General features: G+C 43.0%; 1 protein-coding gene across 3 annotated transcripts in view; it reads left to right on the forward strand.

The window, feature by feature from the left end:
- gria4a (glutamate receptor, ionotropic, AMPA 4a) overlaps positions 1-15974 on the forward strand; it is a gene marked incomplete at both ends in the record, with an annotated part of 103831 nt that overhangs the window by 57697 nt on the left and 30160 nt on the right. For all 3 annotated transcript variants that reach the window (XM_080543278.1, XM_080543277.1, XM_080543279.1), the window contains 6 exons: positions 1-56; positions 1230-1334; positions 1446-1556; positions 4672-4878; positions 8196-8411; positions 9537-9697. The exon at positions 1-56 is cut by the window's left edge and continues 112 nt beyond it. In XM_080543278.1, coding sequence (XP_080399404.1) covers positions 1-56; positions 1230-1334; positions 1446-1556; positions 4672-4878; positions 8196-8411; positions 9537-9697 — 856 coding nt within the window. The remainder of the gene's footprint in view (positions 57-1229; positions 1335-1445; positions 1557-4671; positions 4879-8195; positions 8412-9536; positions 9698-15974) is intronic.

The following is a 15974-nucleotide window of genomic DNA, read 5'->3' on the forward strand; positions in this document are numbered from 1 at the left end:
CCAACCCTGCAGCCCCCTGGAACCAGGGAATAGACATGGAACGCACACTCAAACAGGTTAGAGAAAGACACACACACACACACACGCACGCACACACACACACACACACACACGCAGAGTTTCTCCGATACATTACATTTACATTTTGGGCATTTAGCAGACGCCTTATTCCAAAGCGACTTACAATCAATACATTTGACTAAGCAAGTGAATCATCAATCCACCAGTCGTAGCAGGAAGAGTAATCCAGCTCAGGCCTGGGGCCATTGATAGAAGGAAAAAGCTTCTTCTATCACCTTCTTTTAAACCTAGGCTTTTCTTTAATATATAGACACTGGAGAAACAGAGAAACAGTACAAGGAGGGGCAATAGACATTTTTAGGGGACACAGTAAAGGGGAAAAGCGGGTGTCTTCAGGAGACGCAGTGCTGGGGGGGCAGTAGATGTCTCAGGAGGAGCAGTTAAGGTGTAGATGTCTCAGGAGGAGCAGTTAAGGTATAGATGTCTCAGGAGGAGCAGTTACGGTGTAACCTGAAGAGATGGGTCTTCAGTCTACGACGGAAGATAGGGTAGTGACTCTGCAGTTGGATACCTAACGTATGATCTGATCTGTTCTGTATCCAGGTTCTAACGTATGATCTGTCCTGTATCCAGGTTCTAACGTATGATCTGTCCTGTATCCAGGTTCTAACGTATGATCTGTCCTGTATCCAGGTTCTAACGTATGATCTGTCCTGTATCCAGGTTCTAACGTATGATCTGTCCTGTATCCAGGTTCTAACGTATGATCTGTCCTGTATCCAGGTTGTAACGTATGATCTGTCCTGTATCCAGGTTCTAACATATGATCTGTCCTGTATCCAGGTTCTAACGTATGATCTGTCCTGTATCCAGGTTCTAACGTATGATCTGTCCTGTATCCAGGTTCTAACGTATGATCTGTCCTGTATCCAGGTTCTAACGTATGATCTGTCCTGTATCCAGGTTCTAACATATGATCTGTCCTGTATCCAGGTTCTAACGTATGATCTGTCCTGTATCCAGGTTCTAACGTATGATCTGTCCTGTATCCAGGTTCTAACGTATGATCTGTCCTGTATCCAGGTTCTAACGTATGATCTGTCCTGTATCCAGGTTCTAACGTATGATCTGTCCTGTATCCAGGTTCTAACGTACAGTATGATCTGTTCTGTATCCAGGTTCTAACGTATGATCTGTTCTGTATCCAGGTTCGGATCCAAGGTCTGACAGGAAACATCCAGTTTGATCACTACGGACGCAGAATCAACTACACCATGGACGTGTTTGAACTGAAGAGCAACGGCCCACGACGGGTGAGAACCACTCAGAACAAGAGAGTGATGGATGGGGCAGGGGGGAGGGGCGGGGGGTGTCTGAATGATCCAAGCATACACACACTGATCCCTCCTCCCCCCTTCTTTCAGATCGGTTACTGGAACGATATTGACAAGCTGGTTTTGGTCCAGAACGAGCTGCTCTTGTCCAACGAGAGCACGTCGATGGAGAACAGGACAGTGGTTGTGACTACCATCATGGTAATGCCCTCCCCGGCTCCTCTCTTTAGTTCCTCATTCAATCACTCAAGGTAGAGGTTGTCCCACATGGTTCTAACATCCGTTTTGTGCTACCCCACCCCCCCCACCCCCCGCCTGAATAGGAAAGGTTAAGATGGTGGGGAGAGTAAGCTTAGAGTAAGCCTGTTGCATACAATGGGAAGGCAGGTTTGACCCAGAGCTTTCATACTAGAAACCGATCACACTGGCTATCACTATGACCAGGAGTGACTCACAAAAGCCTTCGAGTGAAACTGTGGAAAAAAGAAAGAAAAAACAAGTCCTGCTTTTACATAGCCTCAGTTGATGTTCTTGTCATTTTGCCAAACTGGCAACACAGCAGTATTCTGGAATGAGAAGCAGCCCATAATAATGCAGTGGAAGTCCACATCACCTCTAGTGGTCAAAGCCGAGAGTGACAGCCGGCAATGTGACAGACTAGGCTGGAGTGTCTACTAACTACAGTATCAAGCCATAGGAGAGAGAGAGAGAGAGAGAGAGAGAGAGAGAGAGAGAGAGAGAGAGAGAGAGGTGGGAGAGAGGAGTGGACCATGGGGGGAATCACACACATGAATGCCAGGTAGGGACGAGGAAGAGGAAGTCTGAGGTCAACATCATGAGGATGCCATAATTATTGTGTTGAGCTTATGATGATATCATGCTGTTCAATATTGTCTGTCCTATTGCTTTTTTTTTTTTGACGTTGCTTATCAGAGTTGAAAGAGAGAGGAGGGGGGTGTCGTATCAAAAGCTGTCCACTGGTTAGTATGTGTAACCCCCCTTCTCTCTCTCTTGTTTGGGTGAACTCTGACCCCGTTAGTCGGCCATGGCTAATATTACCTCAGCCACCTCCTCCTCTTTGCAGCCACTGATGAGGAAGCCATTGCTGCGACACTGAGGACTGACAGACCGGAGGACTGAGAGACAGACAGAGCCACAGAGACTCTGAGCTCTCTATGGTTCTCTAAATGCCATGACTACATCACTGAGGAGAAAGAGAGAGGACTCACAGACAGATGGACGTGCCTCTAAGGCTCTCTGTTTCACAGACGCTATGAATGGCTTTCTGCTCAATCGGAGAAGTGTGCTTCTTCCATTCCCTCTGGATTTCTACCACTACAGAACAGAGCTAGAAGCACATAAAGTGGACTGAAATGTTTCTGGGATTTGGGATTTGTATCTTTTTAATGTTTTGTGGGAGGGGGAAAGTCAATAAAAATGAAGGTGACGAACATGATACGGAATTTGATATTCCGAAAGAGGAGGAATGAGTGGGGTGCTTTAACAATAAGAGTCAGCTCATTACAGTTGCTAGATGTGTTTGAATGTTATTTAATAGTGTGTGGAATACAGCATCACTGGTATACTGTTGTTTGTTCAGACTATTGACTGTTTACTGTTTCATTTTTCTACTTGAAACATTCACCTCTACAAAGCCTCTCCTCTCCCTGTCCTCTCCCTCCCTCTCTTTCTCTCCCCTCCCTTCTCTCATTTCGCTCTCCCAGTCTCCTCTATCCTTTCTTTCCTCCCCTCGTTCTTTCGACACTTTCCATCTCTCTCTAGCGTCTTACTTCTAACACCACGTTAAATATTAGAGCAGCATGTCGCTCCTTCAAACAACCCCCTGCCATATACCCAAATGCACCTTCTCCAAGACTAAACACACTGATAGAACATACCGGTACACTGCGACAAAGGAGTCTGTGACACACTGATAACCAGCCATCAAGAGGCAACATGAAGCAATGCCACTGTTGGCAGAATTCCCATTTTGTGTGTGTGTGTGTGTGTGTGTGTGTGTGTGTGTGTGTGTGTGTGTGTGTGTGTGTGTGTGTGCGCGCGCACGTGCATTACACCATCATACCAACTCCCAGAGTGCATTGAAAAGTGTCCACCCAATGCACATCTCATTCTTTCCATCTATTGTCTCTCTCTATCGCACGCACACATGCACATATACTTAAACTGTTCTAATCAGTCCACAGAGTCACCTACAGTATGCTGATTTCAAACCCTTAGCCCTAAAACTGTTTTCCCTATTTTACGCCCTTTTTTCCCCTATTTGTTTTAAGTGTGACCCTACCACAGAATACAGGTGTAACGTATGTTTGTTACGATAGGCCTGTTAAAAACAGTGCTTTGTTTTGCTGGTTCATATTGAGTCAGTGAAGTCAGAGCCCACAGTAATGCTAATGTTTGTATGATAATGAGGTAAGAACATTTTATTTTGACACTTTGACAACTTGTGAGTAGTTTCTGCCTTAATAAGATGACATTGCTTTTATTAGATTTATTTTATTGTATTTGTTTGTGCTTACTAATGCAAATTCATACCAAAACACTAAGGTCTGTGCTTGAGTCAATCAGATTCGTTTGGGCAAGTGTGGGCATCAATACGTTATTAAAATCAAGTAATACTCAAATTTGCTATATCATTTTGGGAGATGGTCTGATGTGTGGTCTATGATAAGCTCTGTGACAATACACGTTGTTGAACTAAAACATTTTGAATTTAAATGAACATTCTGAAGGAAGTTGATTTGATTTGATATTTGTTTATTACAGTCTCTTAAATTAACTGCATGGGAATTTAAACTATAGTATTGCCCATTCGTTTACATAATTAACAATTACCAGACAGTGATTAAACTAAATAACATTTTCAATAGTAAATCTGCATGTTAGTCTTGGATGAGGCAGAATCTGTGTCTGGGAAGGTTAATCATGTCTTTGTGTCAGAGAAGAACAGAATGTTCTGGATGTCTGCCTTCAGTCCTCCTCTGTCCAAACCTTGGGCTCAATGCTATTCTTTATCTCTATCTCTGTCTCTCTATCTCTATTTTTGACCTCTCTGTTTTCCATTCGTTCTTCGTAGCTCATGTGTGTATTTAGCTTCTTCTCCAAGAGGAGATAAAAACCTGGCATAAATCTGGCACCAGTTGTACCCCTATGGGTATAAGAACACTACTCGCCTCTCAATGGTCTTTTTCGCAGCTTTTTATATTCTCTCTTGTCTGCTATAACATGAGAGCCACTGGAGGCTTTGGTAGTTGTTCATTCCAAAAAGCTTTTGCCTCCCCTCTGTCCTGGTTTGTAGGAGGGTCCGTATGTGATGTTAAAGAAGAACTGGGAGCTGTATGAAGGCAACGACCAGTTCGAGGGCTACTGTGTGGACCTGGCCTCTGAGATCGCCAAACACATCGGCATTAAGTACAAGATCTCCATCGTGCCTGATGGGAAATATGGAGCCAGGGACCCAGAGACTAAGATCTGGAACGGCATGGTCGGAGAGCTGGTGTACGGGGTAAGGAGATGGATAGTGAGGGAGAGATGGATGGATAGATGGATGGATGGTAAATCGGGACGTTTGAATTATAAGGTTCTATCTCCTTTTTTGGTCAAAATTGAGTTTTCTACATAATCTGATCCATTGGGTGTTTGCCTGTGTGGTGTTATTTTTTAAATGTTGACATTTTTTAGTTAGTAATTAATAAAATACAAAGGTTCCATCTCACAAAACATAATGGAATGTAAAAACTTTGAAGCTCAATATCTCGGAACTACCCTAAACGGAGATAGAAGCGTATAATTCTAAGCTCACGAAATGGTAAATGGACTGCACTTACAGTGGGCAAAAAAGTATTTAGTCAGCCACCAATTGTGCAGGTTCTCCCACTTAAAAAGATGAGAGAGGCCTGTAATTTTCATCATAGGTACACTTCAACTATGAGAGACAGAATGGGGGGAAAGAATCCAGGAAATCACATTGTCTGATTTTTAATGAATTAATTGGTCAATTCCTCTGTAAAATAAGTATTTGGTCACCTACAAACAAGCAAGATTTCGGGCTCTCACAGACCTGTAACTTCTTCTTTAAGAGGATCCTCTGTCCTCCACTTGTTACCTGTATTAATGGCACCTGTTTGAACTCGTTATTAGCATAAAAGACACCTGTCCACAACCTCAAACAGTCACACTCCAAACTCCACTATGGCCAAGACCAAAGAGCTGTCAAAGGACACCAGAAACACAATTGTAGACCTGCACCAGGCTGGGAAGACTGAATCTGCAATAGGTAAGCAGCTTGGTGTGAAGAAATCAACTGTGGGAGCAATTATTAGAAAATGGAAGACATATAAGACCACTGATAATCTCCCTCGATCTGGGGCTCCACGCAAGATCTCACCCTGTGGGGTCAAAATTATCACAAGTGAACGGTGAGCAAAAATCACAGAACCACACGGGGGGACCTAGTGAATGACCTGCAGAGAGCTGGGACCAAAGTAACAAAGGCTACCATCAGTAACACACTACGCCGCCAGGGACTCAAATACTGCAGTGCCAGACGTGTCCCCCTGCTTAAGCCAGTACATGTCCAGGCCCGTCTGAAGTTTGCTAGAGAGCATTTGGATGATCCAGAAGAGGATTGGGAGAATGTCATATGGTCAGATGAAACCAAAATAGAACTTTTTGGTAAAAACTCAACTCGTCGTGTTTGGAGGAGAAAGAATGCTGAGTTGCATCCAAAGAACACCATACCTACTGTGAAGCATTGGGGTGGAAACATCATGCTTTGGGGCTGTTTTTCTGCAAAGGGACCAGGACGACTGATCCGTGTATGATGAATGGGGCCATGTATTGTGATATTTTGAGTGAAAACCTCCTTCCATCAGCAAGGGCATTAAAGATGAAACGTGGCTGGGTCTTTCAGCATGACAATGATCACAAACACACCGCCCGGGCAACGAAGGAGTGGCTTCGTAAGAAGCATTTCAAGGTCCTGGAGTGGCCTAGCCAGTCTCCAGATCTCAACCCCATAGAAAATCTTTGGAGGGAGTTGAAAGTCTGTGTTCCCCAGCGACAGCCCCAAAACATCACTGCTCTAGAGGAGATCAGCATGGAGGAATGGGCCAAAATACCAGCAACAGTGTGTGAAAACCTTGTGAAGACTTACAGAAAACGTTTGACCTCTGTCATTGCCAACAAAGGGTATATAACAAAGTATTGAGATGAACTTTTGTTATTGACCAAATACTTATTTTCCACCATAATTTGCAAATAAATTCTTTAAAAATCAGACAATGTGATTTTCTGGATTTTCTTTTCTAATTTTGTCTCTCATAGTTGAAGTGTACCTATGATGAAAATGACAGGCCTCTCTCATCTTTTTAAGTGGGAGAACTTGCACAATTGGTGGCTGACTAAATACTTTTTTGCCCCACTGTATATAGCGCCTTTTTTGCTGCTCCAAAGCTGCTCCAAAGCGCTTTACAACGGCCTCTCATTCACCCATTCACACACAGATGTGATGGATAGATGGATGGGAGGGGGGGGGTGAATGAAGTGAATGAATGGATGGATGAACTGATGGATGGATAGCTGCATGAGTCAGTGATAGGATGGGTAAATGGATGATGTTTACAGCTCCTCAAGGGCGACATCTAGTTACTTCCTCCAGTCCATTAGATGAGGGGGTTTTTTCATCCGCAGTTGAATAATTGGTAATTTTGACCAAAAATGGAGATAGAACCTTATAATTCTAACGTCACGAAATCGAACCTAATCCTTCTTTGTCTCCTACTTGTGACTAACCTCAGTGGTCCTCGTCCTCTAATAGTCGCGTCTCCTACGCAGTGTTTCATTTATTATTATATCCATGACTGTTTCCTGCAACTACCTCTAGATAACATTTGAGCAAAAATCACAAGATGACAAATCTACTTTGAACCATTTCAAACATTCTGAGTTTGAGTCCAAACGGAGTGGTGTTTGAGCAAAGAGAGGACATACTGTAACGCTATGTATTGTCTCTCACCCTTTTTCTAACCCTCTCTATCACTCTAGCGAAATTCCTCTCTCTTTTTTCTTTGTTATTCTCTTTCAACCTCTATCTTCACTCCCCATCTCTTTCCCTGTCTCTTCTGACTTATTTTGCCCGACTTCTCCCGTTCTTTCTTCCTCTGTCTCCTTCCTTTCTTCTCAGTCTTTTCTCTGTTTTAGCTATTCTTCTCTTCCTGTCAGACAGCATATGCTTGAATTGACATTATGCAGTTTCTTCTTGTTGCGTACCATAACCGTCTCCCGTAAACACACATCAAAAAATGTATTATTGCTGTGGGTGTGAGTGCATGAGTGCAAGCGTGGACTGAACAGAGGAACCTTGATGACTGATTTGTATTCTGTCTGCATTTATCTCATGCCCATGAATTACTTCTCTGTCTCCCCTTCTCTCTCTCTCTCTCTCTCTCTCTCTCTCTCTCTCTCTCTCTCTCTCTCTCTCTCTCTCTCTCTCTCTCTCTCTCTCTCTCTCTCTGTCTGATAAGTGTGTTCACTTTGGTACCCGCACACACAGACCTGCTCAGTGTTGAGTTAAAATTCTATTATGAGTCTGATATTTAAATGACCGACAATGTTGCCAAACCAATAAAGTGTTGTTACCAGATGGGATAGACTAGAGGGGGGGGGGGGGGGGGGGGGTAAGACACAGATCCATGGCTCTGTACAGCAGGTGTGTCGACCTTCTCTGTCAATAAAGAGGACATGACCGTAGCCCATGATCTCAGCCCATCTCTCACTCTCTCTTATGTCTGTCCATCTATCTCTCTCTCTCTCTCTGTGTAGAAAGCAGCGATAGCGGTAGCTCCGTTAACTATAACCCTGGTGAGAGAGGAGGTGATCGACTTCTCCAAGCCCTTTATGAGTCTCGGTATCTCCATCATGATCAAGAAGCCCCAGAAGTCCAAACCCGGGGTGTTCTCCTTCCTGGACCCGCTGGCCTACGAGATCTGGATGTGTATCGTGTTCGCGTACATTGGCGTCAGTGTGGTGTTGTTTCTGGTGAGTGTGCCTGCGTGTGTGTGCGTGTGTGTGTGTGTGTGTGTGTGTGTGCGTGTGTGCGTGTGTGTGTGTGCGTGTGTGTGTGTGTGTGCGTGTGCGTGTGCGTGTGTGTGCCTGTGTGTGCGTGTGTGTGTGTGTGTGTGTGTGCCTGCGTGTGTGTGCGTGTGCGTGTGTGTGTGTGCCTATGTGTGTATGTGCATGTGCTTGTGCTAATCTGGTGATTAGTAAATGGAGGTGTGTTAGTGCTTGGCAGGAACTAAAACATGCGCCCACCATGTACTGTAGCTCTCCTGGACTGGGGTGTCCTACTGTTGTGGATTAATACTGAGACTCAAGACAGGAACTTGCTTTAAATCTAGGTGTAATATTTTTGAAAGGAAATGGTCTTTTAACAACTCGAGTTGGGGGGAGTCCGATCAGCCTCTCAGTTGAGCTGCTCAAAGACTCACACACCCACTTTCACATTGTACACTGGGTATACTGTCAACATAGTCACAACATTGATAACGAGTCTGCGTTCCATCACTGTCCATAAACACAAGGCCCTGAAGCAAGGCTTTCTCATTAATAAGTTAACTAGACAGATAAGATAGACAGACTGTGTTTACCACCTCAAATTAATGAATTTATGCCCAGCCAAATCCATGTTTAGAGGTAGCTAGCTAACATTACATTGGTCATACTCGTAAGACTTTTCACTTTTCAAAAAATGCGGGTCGAGAGAGGACGCTGGCGCTGCTTGTAGTATACAGAGTAGATTGTCCAACATAGACACTTAGATTTAGATTTAGTCATCTAAAAATGAATTAGACCCCTATACTTTATTTTATTTATTTTTTGGTTTCTTTTTATTTTACTACTCGATCTTTTCAGTTTTTAAAGCGTCTTTGAGTGTCTAGAAAAGTGCTATATAAGTCTAATGTATTATTATTATTAATATTAATATTATTATTATTATTATTATTATTATTATTATTATTATTATTATAAACAGAACCACCAGACTCTCAACAACCCCACGGGAAAACGACTGTTACACTCTGTATGAAAATACAATACATGTTTAAAAAACTCCACGACCCTACCCACCCATGATCCTCTCCTCCTCTGCTCCCTCCATCCCAGGTGAGTCGTTTCAGTCCGTATGAGTGGCATGCAGAAGAACCAGAGGAGGGCGCCCCTGAGCCCGGTCCCACGGACCAGCCGCCCAACGAGTTTGGAATCTTCAACTCCCTCTGGTTCTCACTGGGGGCGTTCATGCAACAAGGCTGCGACATCTCACCACGGTGAGTCAGTCTAACCCTAATCATAAGTGTGTGTGTGTGTGTCTCTCTCACACACACACACACACACACACACACACACATACACCACACACACACACACACACACACACACACATACACACACACACACATCACACACCACACACACACACACACACACACACACATACACACACACACACACACACACACACACACACACACACACCACACACACACTTCAGCCTCTGGATTGGCCTTCATATGGCCATGGTGAAAGCCTGGTGGTTTGGTGTTTGTTAAGAACTAGTAAACTAGGCAAAATATATGTTTTGACTTGAACTGAAGAGTACAGTAGGTCAGTGTGTAAAAGGGTCATATGGCCAATGGTGGTCTACCTCAATTACACTGCTGCAGCAGACACAGTTGTGAAGATGTGTGTAGTGCTGCTAAAAGCCACCATAGGGTGGTTATATAGGAGATCAGCTCATTAATTACAGGCAGATTAAGTCATCTGATAACGTGGACCAACTGACTGTTTTTAAAATATAATTATCTACTCTCATACTATGTTGTAGTCATCACACACTTGCAGTCTCTCTACCTCTGATATGGGCAGCAAGGATAATCCATTTTTATTTAGTCCATTGAATAGGCCAATCTTCATTGGCATCTTCCCCGACAAATCAATGAATGTAATTAATGTGATAACACATTCAACATGCTGCTCAGAACCAAAAAGAGCTTGGCTAACGAACACGTCTGAAAGTCAGCCTGAAGGCAAGCTTTAGCCCCATCTATAAACCTCAATGACTGTCCTTGGGCGGCTAAAGAATCAAATAAACATGACAATGACGTTGTTCAAATGTCTAGGGCTCAACGTTGAATAACATGAAGTCAAAAACATTCATTATAATCATTAAAATGGAATTAAAATATCAAATTAATTCATATCGAAAATGGGGCATTGCCTCTCCATTAGAATTGCTCAACGATGCCCTTTGGTGGCTGTTCGGCCATGGTGAAATACCTTCGAATAAAGTCCAATTGACACACTACTGCTGTGAAGAGAGAGAGAAGGGATGACATGCAGGATATGTCCCCGGCCAGAATCGAACCGGGATCCCCGCGGTTACATGGTCAACGCTTAATCCATTACGCCACCTAAGCTCCCCAGTTGTACATTTTTACATCACCACTTCCGCCCTGGCCTCAACTGCCCACTTCTCTAGGTGCGGAGTGTGAATTGTCACAATGTCCTGTTCAATCTGCGCTCTATAGCCAGTTCTCCAACCCAGCTATTTCTAACATGTACATTCAACTTTAATGCTCCACCAGGGTAGAGAAGTCCAGCTTTATTTTTAGAATATTTATAAGAATATAACATTTGATTATTTATAACCTCAGAATGCAGTTTAGTGAAATATTCATGTCAACAGACCGTTAGGGAGCAAATCTAACAAGAAATTGTTTTTAGGTTTTACATTTTTAATTTTGGGGGGCGATTTGAGTTTTGAATTTGCAATAGAGATGTGCTTTCAGTGGACACTTTTCAGTGCACTCTAGGAGTTATGGTATGGTGGTGTAATGCACATGCACACACACGCACACGCACAAGCTCTACACAGGCCTGAACCTGGGTGATATTCCATCAACTTCACTAAAGGAAAATCCAGGCATATTTTGATAAGTCTCATGAGCCCGGATTTTAGTTTAGCGACGTTGATGGAATACCCCCTGGGTACTGGCACTGGTTACTCAAGGTTTTTTGACAGACTAATGGAAAATACTGTGCATACTTCTAAATGCATACTCTCTAACATGCACACTAACACACTCACATTATGGGGCGGCTGTGGCGCAGGAGGTAGAGCCGGTGTCTAATGATCGCAAGGTCGGCAGATTGGCGGTTTGAACCCCGACTGGCCACATGTCGAGGTGTCCTTGGGCAAGACACTGAACCCCAAATTGCTCCCAATGAGCCGGCTGGCACCTTGCATGGTAGCTTGCTGCCATTGGTCTCTGAATGTGTGTGTGAATGGGTGAATGAGAGGCCATTGTAAAGCACTTTTGAATAAGGTGCTATATAAGTCAGTCTATTTACATACCTGGTTAATGATTTGCTTTTCAGGAGGGAGATTTTCTGACAGGCTAATGGAGACATTAAGTAATACTAATAATAATAATAATAATAATAATAATAATAATAATAATAATAATAATAATAACTTGTATTTGTATAGTACTTTTCCTGCAAACATTTAAGTAGGAATACATGGTCAGCTGTCAGTTTAAACACACACTGAGACACACATACATACACATGCAAGCGTGCACATACACAGCACACATTCTCAGGATGCGCGTAAACACACACATTTTTTACATTTACATTTTTGGCATTTAGCAGACGCCTTTATCCTAAGCGACTTACAACAAATACATTTGACTAAGAAAGTGAATCATCTATCCAACAATCATAGCAGGAAAAAGTCATCTATGCTCAAGCCTGGGGCCATTGGCAGTTGTCGTGCTAGAAGAAGGAAGAATTTATTTTTGATTTTGACACTGGGGAAACAGTATAGGGGGGTAGTAGACGTCTCAGGAGGGACAGTTAAGGTGTAGCCTGAAGAGATGGGTCTTCAGTCTATGGCGTAGACGGGGAGTGACTCTACACTTCTGACAGCCGTGGGAAGCTCGTTCCACCAGCGGGGAGCCAGTGTAGTGAAGAGACGTGACTGGGTAGCGCCACTGCCACATCGGCATAGAGGTGGTGGAGCCAGTCAGCCAGCAGTGGTGGAAGAGCGGAATGAACGGGCTGATGTTTGGGGGGTGACCATTGCTTGCAGGTAGGCAGGGGCTGTTTCCTTTGCCACCCGGTAGGCAAGGATCGCCTGAATCTGATGCGAGCTGCTATCAGGAGCCAGTGAAGGGTGCGAAGGAGGGGGGTAACATGAGAGAATTTGGGGAGGTTGAATACTAGATGGGAGGCAGCATTCTGTATGAGCTGCAGAGGTCCGGGGCCTGATTTATAGAAAGTGCTTTGGATCCAATTTGATCTTACCCGTGTCGTACGTAGAAAAGCACGTCAAAGTAGTGATTTATAACATTTCAACGTGAGTCAATTTGACCGTGGAAACGATCGTAGCTCTACGTCAGGTATTGACTTGACATACGCACATTACTTACTGGTTATGCAGAGTTATTACAGGCATCTGAGCCACACTGCCTACATTCATGCGAAGGCTCGGAGTGTGGAAAATGTGGAGAACAATTTCTTGGGGTTAGAGGCAGAGGATTGTATTTTGGAATGTTAGTAGGACACTTTAGCAGCTGATGCAGAGGAGGTGTAGTTGAGGAGGAGAGAGTTATAAGGGTTTAGGTCATTAGGGACGCCGGTTTTTCTCTACCTCTTCAGTTTTTGTTCCATTATGGTAAGCATTTGGGCATTAACACTAGAACAGCCGTGCCTATTATAAGAGCCGCCTCGTGGGTCAAATGACCATAGTCTTTATACACACAAAACTAGTGTAAATTAGCCTGCCTCCTACACAGAAAAACTGCAAAATAGCTTTATACTAGCTTATCATGATGTGATTTTGAAAATGTAAGGATACTGGGTGGTAGAACGCACATATCTAGGAAAAGTCATGAAAGGAGGGTCCTGAAATTTGATCGAATGCAAAGATATAACTTATTTTTACATTTACATTTTCCTCCCTGTACTGTCTTCTACACACATGCACGCACGCACACACACACACACACACACACACACACACACACACACACACAATCATCAATCATCTCACTCCTTCTATCTATTTCTCTCACACATACTGTACACACACAGAGAGATACACAGAAGTTTGTGCGAATGTGAGTAATATTAATCACACCATACTTTGATAATCTGATGATAAATCAGATTACCTATTTACCTATTTTACTCAACTGACACTGTCACTTCCAATCCAGTATTCTCTGTAAGCATCCCTCTTTGAAGGTAATTCAAACTAATGATCTGAGAGACGTTTAGTCTGTGTGTGCATGTGTGTGCGTGCGCATGGGCGTGTGTGTATTGTATAGATAAAAAGGCATTGGTATTCAGTGTCAGTCGCAGTTTCCCTGCTGCAGTGATCACTGCGGTCTGAGAGAAAAAGCATCTCACGCACACTTTTATTCAGCCTCCTCTCCCTCTCTCTCATCCCTCCCTCTCATTTTCTTCTGTTGTTTCTTTCTCTTCCTGGTATCCTTTCCCTTATTTCTCTCGCTGTATCTTCTAGCTACTAACAGGCTGTAGCAGAAATACTAGATGGCTAATTCAATGTGTGTGTGTGTGTGTGTGTGTGTGTGTGTGTGTGTGTGTGTCTGTGTGTGCATGCGTGCATACATGTTAGGTACTGACAATGCTCCCCCACACACATCTTTTCTTACACGCACACACACACACACACACACACACACACACATACTCATACACACACACACACACACACACACACACACACACACACACACACACACACAGGATGACCTTGAGTTGGCATTGCAATACCCTGTCATTTGTCATCCCTGCCCACTTATGCCCTTTTAAACGTCACTCATTGGTCAGGATGGGTGAAATAAGAGACTCATGTGGGAGGAGAGAGTCACAATTGTGCAACAGTCCACAACGAACCAAACTGACATTGTACTGTACAACAGTTGTTATAGTATTGCTGTTTTAACACTAGAGGCCTCAGGCCCTCATTACTAGTGATGTCTGGAGACGTCCATTTGTTGACATTAGTATAACAGTATAACATATTTAAAAATATGCATTGATTGTGTTTAGTCAGGACATCATTAAAATACCACATTTTGAATTTGTAAGAGCTTACATTATTGAATATAACATAATTGGCATAATTGGTGTAACTGTACATAGCCCGTTGTCAAAATAATCTGCAGTCTAATGTGAAGTACTAATGTTTGATAATACGTAAAACAGAACACAAATCTGAAGCAATAATGACATGTAATTATACAGCAAGCAAGAAGGTCTATACACCAGTCATTTGCAGTAAAAGTAAAAAAAAAAAAATAAGTGGACACAAAATCGACTCAGTGGTTATGCGCTTTTACGTGAATGCGTCAGTAGAATCCATAGAAACATCCGTCGGCTCTGGTGCTCCACCATGTAAACCACATCAAAACGAATATGTATGCTTCTTTTGGGTTATAATACACAATTGAGTTATGCACAAAAGTGTTCCAAATAACTGTAATCAGGGAGACTTGGTTCGTCTCCCTGAACATGTATCCCATTCCCTTTATCATCAGACACACATAGGCTACTGTAGCCTACATACAGGTGGAATACAAGTCTGAGAGCATTCATAACTGTAAGGTAAATTACACGTACACACAGGATCTGATGTTTTAGTCTGCAAGATGGGCAAGGTCATTTTTCAATTTTCCAGAAAGGGCAGAATGTAAGCTTTAAAATTATGTGTCATACGTTGGAATCTGAAACAAGTTGAATAAGATATGCATATTTGGATGTTGATACCCCCCAAATCAACAAACAGAGAAATTCAGGCTCAAAGTTTTCACAGACACTTTTCAGAGACAGGTAATGGGGTGGAAACAATAGCTGGTTAACTCCGCCCCCAAACCACTCCCCCAGGACAACCACTCCCCCAGGACAACCACTCCCCCATTACAATACCTGTCATTATCTACCTGTCATCTGTCAGTGGGGTTGTCAGCTAACCCTCAGGAAACAAACTTGCAGGGCTGAAATGTTTAAATTGTTAAATAATAACTCAAGATTTATGCATTTTTATTGCCATGTGTGCCAAACATTTATTACAGCCCATTATACAAGTACAAGAGAGTAAAATTGTTATGGCTTCAGTTTCAGTCGATATTGCAGCAGCAAGAGAAAACTAAATGGAAATTGAAAAAAGGGCAAAAGGAAACAACAAGGCAAGGTAGTACAATACAATAATAGAATAGTAACAAATAATAATGTTGTGTCTGTGTGTATGCATTCATCATTATAGTCCATAACACATCTAGTGGGACTTTGGTGCAGTTCCTTCCCATTCCATCTGGGCATCAAAGCTGTCATAAAAATAGAAGACTACGTTTAAAATGATTGCCCACTGTTACCAACACACCGTTTTTAGGAAATACTACTATGTTGATAAAATAGAATTGCTTATACAATGACAATGACAAATACCTGAAGTGACTCACAGGGCCCTATTATGCACTTCTTAACTTGCCGTCTTAAGTCTTAATTAAGACG

Source organism: Nansenia antarctica (genome assembly GCF_963989245.1).
Source record: "Nansenia antarctica genome assembly, chromosome: 12".
In the NCBI taxonomy this organism is placed as follows: Eukaryota; Metazoa; Chordata; class Actinopteri; order Argentiniformes; family Microstomatidae; genus Nansenia; species Nansenia antarctica.